The sequence below is a fragment of the Cyclopterus lumpus genome, chromosome 16 (genome assembly GCF_009769545.1).
Source record: "Cyclopterus lumpus isolate fCycLum1 chromosome 16, fCycLum1.pri, whole genome shotgun sequence".
Taxonomy (NCBI): Eukaryota; Metazoa; Chordata; class Actinopteri; order Perciformes; family Cyclopteridae; genus Cyclopterus; species Cyclopterus lumpus.
This window is the reverse complement of record NC_046981.1, coordinates 1,240,001-1,250,000: the sequence shown is the minus strand read 5'-3', so window position 1 is coordinate 1,250,000 and position 10,000 is coordinate 1,240,001. Positions and strand designations below refer to the sequence as shown.

Here is a 10,000-nt window from a genome sequence, read left to right as displayed (position 1 = left end):
GGACGTCGTCTCCGGCTCTCTGTCCTCCGTTCAGCCTGCAGACAAACAACGGTGAGAACTACAGAACTACAACTACCAACATCCCTGCTGCTAATGCTGCTAATGCTAATACTTTTGCTAATACTACTAAATCTGCTAATGCTAATACTTCTGCTAATCCTACCAATGCTACTAATGCTAATACTCCTGCTAAAATTACTAATGCTGCTAATGCTAATAGTTTTGCTGTTGCTACTAATGCTGCTAATGCTAATACTTCTGCTACTAATAAATATATAAATGATGAACTAAGTACTACCTCTACTCCTACTAATACATACTGTATATAAATGATGTACTAATAACAGTAGTACTGTCACTAGTACTGTGGTACTAATGGTTCTATGGTACTAATGGTACTAATGGTACTATGGTACTAATGGTACTATGGTACTAATGGTACTATGGTACTTATGGTACTATGGTACTAATGGTACTATGGTACTAATGGTACTATGGTACTATGGTACTTATGGTACTAATGGTACTATGGTACTATAGTACTATGGTACTAATGGTACTAATGGTACTATGGTACTAATGGTACTTATGGTACTATGGTACTAATGGTACTATGGTACTATGGTACTTATGGTACTATGGTACTAATGGTACTATGGTACTTATGGTACTAATGGTACTATGGTACTTATGGTACTAATGGTACTATGGTACTAATGGTACTATGGTACTTATGGTACTAAGGTACTATGGTACTTATGGTACTAATGGTACTTATGGTACTTAGGTACTATGGTACTTATGGTACTAATGGTACTTATGGTACTAATGGTACTTATGGTACTATGGTACTATAGTACTATGGTACTAATGGTACTATGGTACTTATGGTACTAATGGTACTATGGTACTAATGGTACTATGGTACTTATGGTACTAATGGTACTATGGTACTTATGGTACTAATGGTACTTATGGTACTATGGTACTATAGTATTATGGTACTAATGGTACTAATGGTACTATAGTACTATGGTACTAATGGTACTTATGGTACTATGGTACTAATGGTACTATGGTACTAATGGTACTATAGTACTATGGTACTAATGGTACTATGGTACTTATGGTACTAATGGTACTATGGTACTAATGGTACTATGGTACTTATGGTACTAATGGTACTATGGTACTTATGGTACTAATGGTACTTATGGTACTATGGTACTACAGTACTACAGTACTATGGTACTAATGGTACTAATGGTACTATGGTACTAATGGTACTTATGGTACTATGGTACTAATGGTACTATGGTACTTATGGTACTATGGTACTAATGGTACTATGGTACTATGGTACTTATGGTACTATGGTACTAATGGTACTTATGGTACTATGGTACTAATGGTACTATGGTACTAATGGTACTAATGGTACTATGGTACTTATGGTACTAATGGTACTATGGTACTTATGGTACTAATGGTACTTATGGTACTATGGTACTAATGGTACTATGGTACTTATGGTACTATGGTACTAATGGTACTATGGTACTAATGGTACTATGGTACTAATGGTACTATGGTACTTATGGTACTATGGTACTATGGTACTAATGGTACTATGGTACTTATGGTACTAATGGTACTATGGTACTAATGGTACCATGGTACTAATGGTACTAATGGCGTCCCAGTGTCTCTGGACCAATGGCGTCTCCTCTCTGACTCGGCGGTGCTCGTCGACCCGTCTGTCTCCACGTATGATGTCATCCACGTGAGCCGTGACGTCGCCGCGGACGGGGACGCGCCCCGTGACTGGTGTCTCCATGGTAACCACAGCTGACCACAGAAACAGTCCTTTGTGATGTCGTCTGCCTTCCTTGGGTGATGTCATCGTGCACTTCCTGTTTCAGCCTGTCAGGAGGCGGAGTCTTCTTGCGTCGCCGTGTCACTCAGTGAGACGGGGTCCGCCACCCGCTGCGTCCTCTACCCGGACACCACGGCTTGTGGATTAAGCTCCGCCCCCGGCTCATCAATCCCCGCCTCCTCTTGCAGACTGGTCATCAGAGAGCCCGCCTCCCAGGTGTACCTGAGAACAGGTAAGACACAGAGGTCAAGTCGGACAGTCAGCTGCCTTTAAAGATTACACAGGAAGTCACAGAAACAGTGACCTCCTGTTAGATATGTAGGCTACTTGTAGTTTACAGACAAATCTACCCAGAATGCATTGCACGCCGATCGCCGGTGATTGATTCTGCCGCTCACAGCAGAGGACAGCCAATCAGAGAGCAGAGCAGCCAATCACAGGAGAGGACAGCCAATCAGAGAGCAGAGCAGCCAATCACAGGACAGGACAGCCAATCAGAGAGCAGAGCAGCCAATCACAGGAGAGGACAGCTAATCAGAGAGCAGAGCAGCCAATCACAGGAGAGGACAGCTAATCAGAGAGCAGAGCAGCCAATCACAGGACAGGACAGCCAATCAGAGAGCAGAGCAGCCAATCACAGGACAGCCAATCAGAGAGCAGAGCAGCCAATCACAGGACAGCCAATCAGAGAGCAGGGCAGCCAATCGCTTCATCTTTTGTTTGTTTTACTCTTCAGAGCGGTTGCCGTTGGTTACATCTGTCTCCGTCCCGGGTCACGGGACCCTGCGTGGCGTTGTCGTGGAAACGGCCCTGGGATCAGACAGGAAGTCGGTCGTCCACTTCCTGGGCGTCCCGTACGCTCGTCCACCAATAGGATCGCTTCGCTTTGAAGCAGCTCAGCCGGCCGATTGGTCTGGAACCTGGGACGCCACCAAACCACAGTATTATATTATATACTATTATATTTGTATAAATATATATATTTTTGTATACATACCTCCTACAGAGCTGCAGCCCCCTGAGGTTTCACTACAACAACAGGAATATATAGTTATTTACATGATGTATCTCTCTCCCCCCCCTCCCTCTCCCTCTCTCTCCCCCCCCTCCCCTCTCCCCCCCTCTCCCTCTCTCTCCATCCATCCCCCCCCCCCTCTCCCCCCCTCTCTCTCCCCCCCCTCTCCCCCCCTCTCTCTCCCCCCCCTCCCCTCTCCAGTCCCAGTTGTCTTCAGCCTGGTGATGAAGCGTCTTCAGCCTCCAGTGAAGACTGTCTCTACCTCAACATCTTCACTCCTGCTGCTTTGGTGACTTTTATTTATTTATATATTTATATATATATATTTATATATATATATATATATTTTATTATTATTATTTTTTTTTTTATATATATATATACATACATTTATTTTATTATTCATTCATGTTCTCCTCCTTAGCACTTTACATTCATCTGACAGGCTCAGTTACTTCACAGGTTTAGATATTAATTAACTAATATATGTATATAATTGTGTGTGTGTGTGTGTCAGAGGGGGCGTGTCCCAGTCCTGGTTTTCTTCTTCAACCCTTCGGCCAATCAGAAGCCAGGTCTGCTGGATGGCTCCACCCTCGCCGCTGTGGGTAACATCGTCGTGGTGACGGCCAGCTACAGGACCGCTGCGCTGGGATTCCTGAGCACAGGTCAATATTACGATATCAAATATAACAACACGAATATTGTGATTGTGATGATGTCATCGTGAGTTGCTTTAACGCTGCCTGCAGGTCCCTCCGGTCTCCGTGGTAACTACGGGCTGTCGGACCAGGAGGCGGTTCTTCTCTGGGTTCACGCCCACATCTCTCTGGTGGGCGGAGACAACGGGTCAGTGACGGTCGGCTCGGAGCGAGGAGGCGCTGACATCACCAGCCTTCACCTCCTCTCCTCCTCTTCCTCTCCTCTTTTCCAGCGCATGATGCTGATGGTGAGAACGCCGTTATAATATAATGTTATAATGATCAGTAACATGATAATAATGTTGTTGTTGTTGTTGTTGTTGTTGTTGTTGCAGGGCGGCTCTGTGTTCTCTCCTTCTCTGGTCCAGACTCCCTCCTCCTCCAGACGTCAGGCGGTCGATCTGGCCAAAGAGCTCGGCTGCGTGACCTCTGACCTCATTGACGACGACAAAATGGCCGCCTGCCTCCGAGCGACGCCGGCGTCCTCGTTAAACGCCGCTCAGACCAAAGTAAACCCGTGATGTGTTCAGGGACTATCGGAAAGATGGATACCTGTTTGTTTTTGGTGGTTATTTTAAAGCTTCTGTTGCAGCTGTTGGCGGTCAGCGGTCCGTTCCGGTCCTGGTCTCCGGTCCGGTCCGGGTCTCCGGTCCGGTCCGGGTCTCCGGTCCGGTCCGGGTCTCCGGTCCGGTCCTCGGCCCTCCGCAGAGTGGACCTGCTGCTGGGAACGTCCGAGCACGACGGGCTGATCGGCCGAGCGCGCAGGATAAAGGTCAGAGGTCACGATGAGGTCACGAATGAAAGCTTTTGATGTATTGACGTGTTTGTCGATCACAACAAAACAAACACTCCTTTTGTGCGTTCAGGACTTCGAGGCCCTTCGGGGTCGAGCCGACGGCAAGACGGCGTTCTACGAGGCTCTGAGTCGCTCGCTGGGCGGCGCCACAGGAAGTGAGCTCCTGAAGGGGGCGGCGGCCTGGTTCTACTCCCTGGACCATGGCCCCTCCCCCGCCGGGTACAACCTGTTCTCCAGAGCGCTCAACAACGCCACCAGGTCCAAACGCAACGCTGACTTTCAAAATAAAATACAGTTTGGTTATTTTACAAACTGTTTGTTTGTTTGTTTGTTTGTTGCAGGGATCTGTTCATAATCTGTCCCAGCCTTCAGATGGCTAGCCACTGGGCTAACAGTAAAGCTAACGTCTTCCTGTATCACCAACCCGCCTCCAGCTCTCACAACAGGTAGCGACTGTTAGCTTAGCATTACATCAACTGAGCTGATCAGAACTGATCAAAGATATTAATCGATTGTTTCCTGTGTGCAGGGCCGATGTGTCCGTCCCTCTGGACGTTCAGTTTGTGTTCGGGACGCCTCATCGTCCAATGAGCTCGCAACGTTTCACTTCCTCTGACCGACGCCTCTCTCTGGCCGTGATGACCTACGTGTCCAGCTTCATCAGAACCGGGTCAGACTAACTCTAGTTAGACTAACTCTAGTCAGACTAACTCTAGTCAGACTAACTCTAGTTAGACTAACTCTAGTTAACACTTGTATCAACACTAGTTGTATTAACTCTAGTTACATTAACTCTTGTTAGATTAACTCTGGTCAGTGTAACTCTAGATTAATGCTCGTTAAATTAGCATAAACCCTTCATAGATAAATAGTAAAGTAAAATCTTTCCCGTTTTATTTTCCTCAGAAACCCAAACCCGTCCCGTGTGTGGGCGGAGTCAGTTCTGCCACGCTGGCAGCAGGTCCTGTCCTCTGAAGCCACGCCCACTTACATGGAGCTAAGCCCCGCCCTCCAACATCGTCAGGGTCTGAGTCAGAGCTCCTGCTCCTTCTGGAGCCAACTGGGAACCAGTCTGACCAGTCTGACCAGTCAGAGCGGTGAGCCGGGCCTTTAATGCTCCACTGTTCTACGGTGTAGTACTGAGTACTACACCGTAGAACATAGTAGTACTCAGTACTACTATGTTCTACTGTGTAGTACTATGTTCTACTACGCTCTACTTTGTACTACTGTGTTCTACGGTGTACTATGTCTAAAAAAGTATTTTTTGTTGGACCCAGGTGTTTTGGGGGCGGAGCCTATCCAGCCTGAGTTGACCCCTGAGCTCCCGCTGGCTGCACCATCCAGCCAATCACGGACTGAGAAAGACACCTACAACTAATGACATCATCATCATCATCATCACAGTTGTCTCCAGATTCAGTGAAGAAATTAAACGACTGTTGTCTCAATCAATAAAAATAATAATGTTAAGCTCTTAAACTGCGCTGCGTATTATTTACTGTGGACCGCATGAAGCTTCATGTACAGAGCTACAACACATTCAATGAATATGACAATGTATGAATAATGAGTAGTAGGCATGGACCACGATCCAGACCTCCACAGTCCATGAAACAGAAGGAGGTAGAGAGGAGGGGGGGCGGGGCATCAGCAGGGCCAATGAGGCAGGAGGCACAGAGAAGGAGGCAGGGCAGATGGAGAGAGAGAAGAGGAGATAGGTGCTCAGTGTATCCTAAAACATCCCCCAGCAGCCTATAAGCCTATAGCAGCATATCAAGGGGCTGGACCAGGGCAAACCTGATTCAGCCCTAACTATAATTTTAAGTCTTTTTGAATGCTGATACTTAGATTAAATGTTCTTTATACGACATTCAGCTGAAGCTCCAGAAGAAGAAATGGAGTTACGCCCTTTTTGTCTTCATGCTGTGAATTTATTAGCTTTCACGTGTTCAGAACTTTGATTACAAAGTGAACCCTCTGCTCAAACTAACACACAGTTCTGGATCAGGATCTGGGGGACCGGGTCCTGGAGAGAGTCTGGTCATGCGATGATGACGGCTTGAGGAGTCCGGTCCCGCATGCCGCTGGTTCTCGGCGAGGAGTCGCTGTCATCTGACCCGGGTTGGTTCTGGTACGCCATGTCTGCTTCACTGACAGCAGGCAGGGTGGGAAAAACAGATGTTCTGCAGGTTAAACCTCAATCGGCTGCAGTGTGTCCGTCCACTAAGCCCACTGCATCGTGTGTCCTTCATGGCAGCATGCGGTCGGCCCTCTGGTGGCTGATACACAGCTGAGTGCATCGCCCACACACACACACACACACACACACACAAACACACAGCTGAGTACCTCGCCCACACACACACACACACAGCTGAGTACCTCGCCCACACACACACACACACACACACACAGCTGAGTACCTCGCCCACACACACACACACACACACACACACACACCACTGAGTACCTCGCCCACACACTAACACACACATACACCACTGAGTACCTCGCCCACACACACACACACACACACAGCTGAGTACCTCGCCCACACACACACACACAGCTGAGTACCTCGCCCACACACACACACACACATCACTGAGTACCTCGCCCACACACACACACACACACACACACACACAGCTGAGTACCTCGCCCACACACACACAGCTGAGTACCTCGCCCACACACACATACACCACTGAGTACCTCGCCCACACACACACAGCTGAGTACCTCGCCCACACACACACACACACACCACTGAGTACCTCACCCACACACACACACACCACTGAGTACCTCGCCCACACACACACCACTGAGTACCTCGCCCACACACACACACACACCACTGAGTACCTCGCCCACACACACACACACACACACACAGCTGAGTACCTCGCCCACACACACACAGCTGAGTACCTCGCCCACACACACATACACCACTGAGTACCTCGCCCACACACACACACACCACTGAGTACCTCGCCCACACACACACACACCACTGAGTACCTCGCCCACACACACACACACACACCACTGAGTACCTCACCCATACACACACACACACACAGCTGAGTACCTCGCCCACACACACATACACCACTGAGTACCTTGCCCACACACACACCACTGAGTACCTCGCCCACACACACACACACCACTGAGTACCTCGCCCACACACACACACACACCACTGAGTACCTCGCCCACACACACACACCACTGAGTACCTCACCCATACACACACACACACACAGCTGAGTACCTCGCCCACACACACACACACAGCTGAGTACCTCGCCCACACACACACACACACCACTGAGTACCTCGCCCACACACTAACACACACATACACCACTGAGTACCTCACCCATACACACACACACACAGCTGAGTACCTCACCCATACACACACACACACACAGCTGAGTACCTCGCCCACACACACACACAGCTGAGTACCTCGCCCACACACACACCACTGAGTACCTCGCCCACACACACACCACTGAGTACCTCGCCCACACACACACACACCACTGAGTACCTCACCCATACACACACACACACAGCTGAGTACCTCGCCCACACACACACACAGCTGAGTACCTCGCCCACACACACACACACCACTGAGTACCTCACCCATACACACACACACACAGCTGAGTACCTTCGCCCACACACACACACACAGCTGAGTACCTCGCCCACACACACACACACACACCACTGAGTACCTTCGCCCACACACACACACACACCACTGAGTACCTTCGCCCACACACACACACACACAGCTGAGTATCTCGCCCACACACACACACACACCACTGAGTACCTTCGCCCACACACACACACACACCACTGAGTACCTTCGCCCACACACACACACACACACACACACACAGCTGAGTACCTCGCCCACACACCACTGAGTACCTTCAAACGGTCCGCTCAGAGGAGTTTCCACCACTTCCTTGAGGGTACATCAAAACCACCCCGTGGTCTTCAACCTGGTTCTCTGGACCCTCATGGTGGATGTCCTCCAGCCGTCCTCACTACCTCACCCATAACATCGGACGAGCGAGTTCAAGCCTCACATCTCACGTTTACCTTCAGTGAACCTTCTCAACGTGGTCCTGAAGGGGCTTCGCGTCCTACCTGAGCTCCGAGTCAGAGTCCACGCTGATGTCACTTCCTGCTCCAGCCCTCGGTGTGCAGAGCTTCCTGTTTGAGTTCGGCTGCTCGTCCTCACTGGAGTCGCTGTTCAGGTCAGAAACACAGCAACGCGCTGTCAGTATTATCAGCTGCATGTACGTAAAGAGCTTAAAGTCAAAGTATTGATTGATCAGTAAAACTATTATAAAAGATGTTTCTGGATGAATATGATTCATAACTCACAGCTCCTCCTCCTGCTGGAAGGTCAGAGGTCGCGTGCAGACCACACACCTGTTTCCCAAAGCGTGGAAACACAGCCCACAGAACACGCCTGCAGAGACAAAAGAGGCTCATGGAGGACAGGAAGTGGAATGTTTCATCAAATATGAAGCAGAGCAGCTTCATCATGTTCATGTTAACATCGTTGAGGACCAGAGCTCCGTTTGGACTCGTGAAACAATCATAATCATAATCATAATGATATCATTCAGGCTTAAAGTGAGAGGAAATAAAAGGTGGAAAACAACAGAAATACCAGTGAAAATGCATTTATGAAATATAGTTCACAAGAGATTCTGGATCGTGGTCCATGCCGACTACTAATTATTCATAATTTCATAATATATTGTTCATCTGGTCACATGACATCTATTGTTCATCTGGTCACATGACATCTATTGTTCATCTGGTCACATGACATCTATTGTTCATCTGGTCACATGACATCTATTGTTCATCTGGTCACATGACATCTATTGTTCATCTGGTCACATGACATCTAGTGTTCATCTGGTCACATGACATCTATTGTTCATCTGGTCACATGACATCTATTGTTCATCTAGTCACATGACATCTATTGTTCATCTGGTCACATGACATCTAGTGTTCATCTGGTCACATGACATCTAGTGTTCATCTGGTCACATGACATCTATTGTTCATCTGGTCACATGACATCTATTGTTCATCTAGTCACATGACATCTATTGTTCATCTGGTCACATGACATCTAGTGTTCATCTGGTCACATGACATCTAGTGTTCATCTGGTCACATGACATCTATTGTTCATCTTGTCACATGACATCTAGTGTTCATCTGGTCACATGACATCTATTGTTCATCTGGTCACATGACATCTATTGTTCATCTAGTCACATGACATCTAGTGTTCATCTGGTCACATGACATCTATTGTTCATCTGGTCACATGACATCTATTGTTGATCTGGTCACATGACATCTAGTGTTCATCTGGTCACATGCCATCTATTGTTCATCTGGTCACATGACATCTATTGTTCATCTTGTCACATGACATCTAGTGTTCATCTGGTCACATGACATCTAGTGTTCATCTGGTCACATGACATCTATTGTTCATCTGGTCACATGACATCTAGTGTTGATCTGGTCACATGACA

The 10,000-nt window shown here is 47.8% G+C and overlaps 2 protein-coding genes across 2 annotated transcripts in view; one reads left to right on the top strand and one right to left on the bottom strand.

Moving 5' to 3' along the window:
* tg (thyroglobulin) overlaps positions 1-5,827 on the top strand; it is a 29,040-nt gene extending 23,213 nt beyond the window's left edge. Inside the window, exons 33-47 of the mRNA XM_034554250.1 lie at positions 1-51; positions 1,704-1,838; positions 1,923-2,108; positions 2,613-2,817; positions 3,093-3,180; positions 3,409-3,559; positions 3,644-3,840; positions 3,928-4,101; positions 4,185-4,216; positions 4,253-4,364; positions 4,459-4,646; positions 4,730-4,834; positions 4,918-5,058; positions 5,295-5,485; positions 5,669-5,827. The exon at positions 1-51 is cut by the window's left edge and continues 9 nt beyond it. Coding sequence (XP_034410141.1) covers positions 1-51; positions 1,704-1,838; positions 1,923-2,108; positions 2,613-2,817; positions 3,093-3,180; positions 3,409-3,559; positions 3,644-3,840; positions 3,928-4,101; positions 4,185-4,216; positions 4,253-4,364; positions 4,459-4,646; positions 4,730-4,834; positions 4,918-5,058; positions 5,295-5,485; positions 5,669-5,769 — 2,057 coding nt within the window. The 3' untranslated portion in view covers positions 5,770-5,827. The remainder of the gene's footprint in view (positions 52-1,703; positions 1,839-1,922; positions 2,109-2,612; positions 2,818-3,092; positions 3,181-3,408; positions 3,560-3,643; positions 3,841-3,927; positions 4,102-4,184; positions 4,217-4,252; positions 4,365-4,458; positions 4,647-4,729; positions 4,835-4,917; positions 5,059-5,294; positions 5,486-5,668) is intronic.
* Positions 5,828-6,332: 505 nt separating this feature from the next.
* dcst2 (DC-STAMP domain containing 2) overlaps positions 6,333-10,000 on the bottom strand; it is a 19,690-nt gene continuing 16,022 nt past the window's right edge. The window contains exons 15-17 of the mRNA XM_034554511.1: positions 8,817-8,904; positions 8,577-8,678; positions 6,333-6,541 (exon numbers count right to left, since the gene is read on the bottom strand). Coding sequence (XP_034410402.1) covers positions 6,433-6,541; positions 8,577-8,678; positions 8,817-8,904 — 299 coding nt within the window. The 3' untranslated portion in view covers positions 6,333-6,432. The remainder of the gene's footprint in view (positions 6,542-8,576; positions 8,679-8,816; positions 8,905-10,000) is intronic.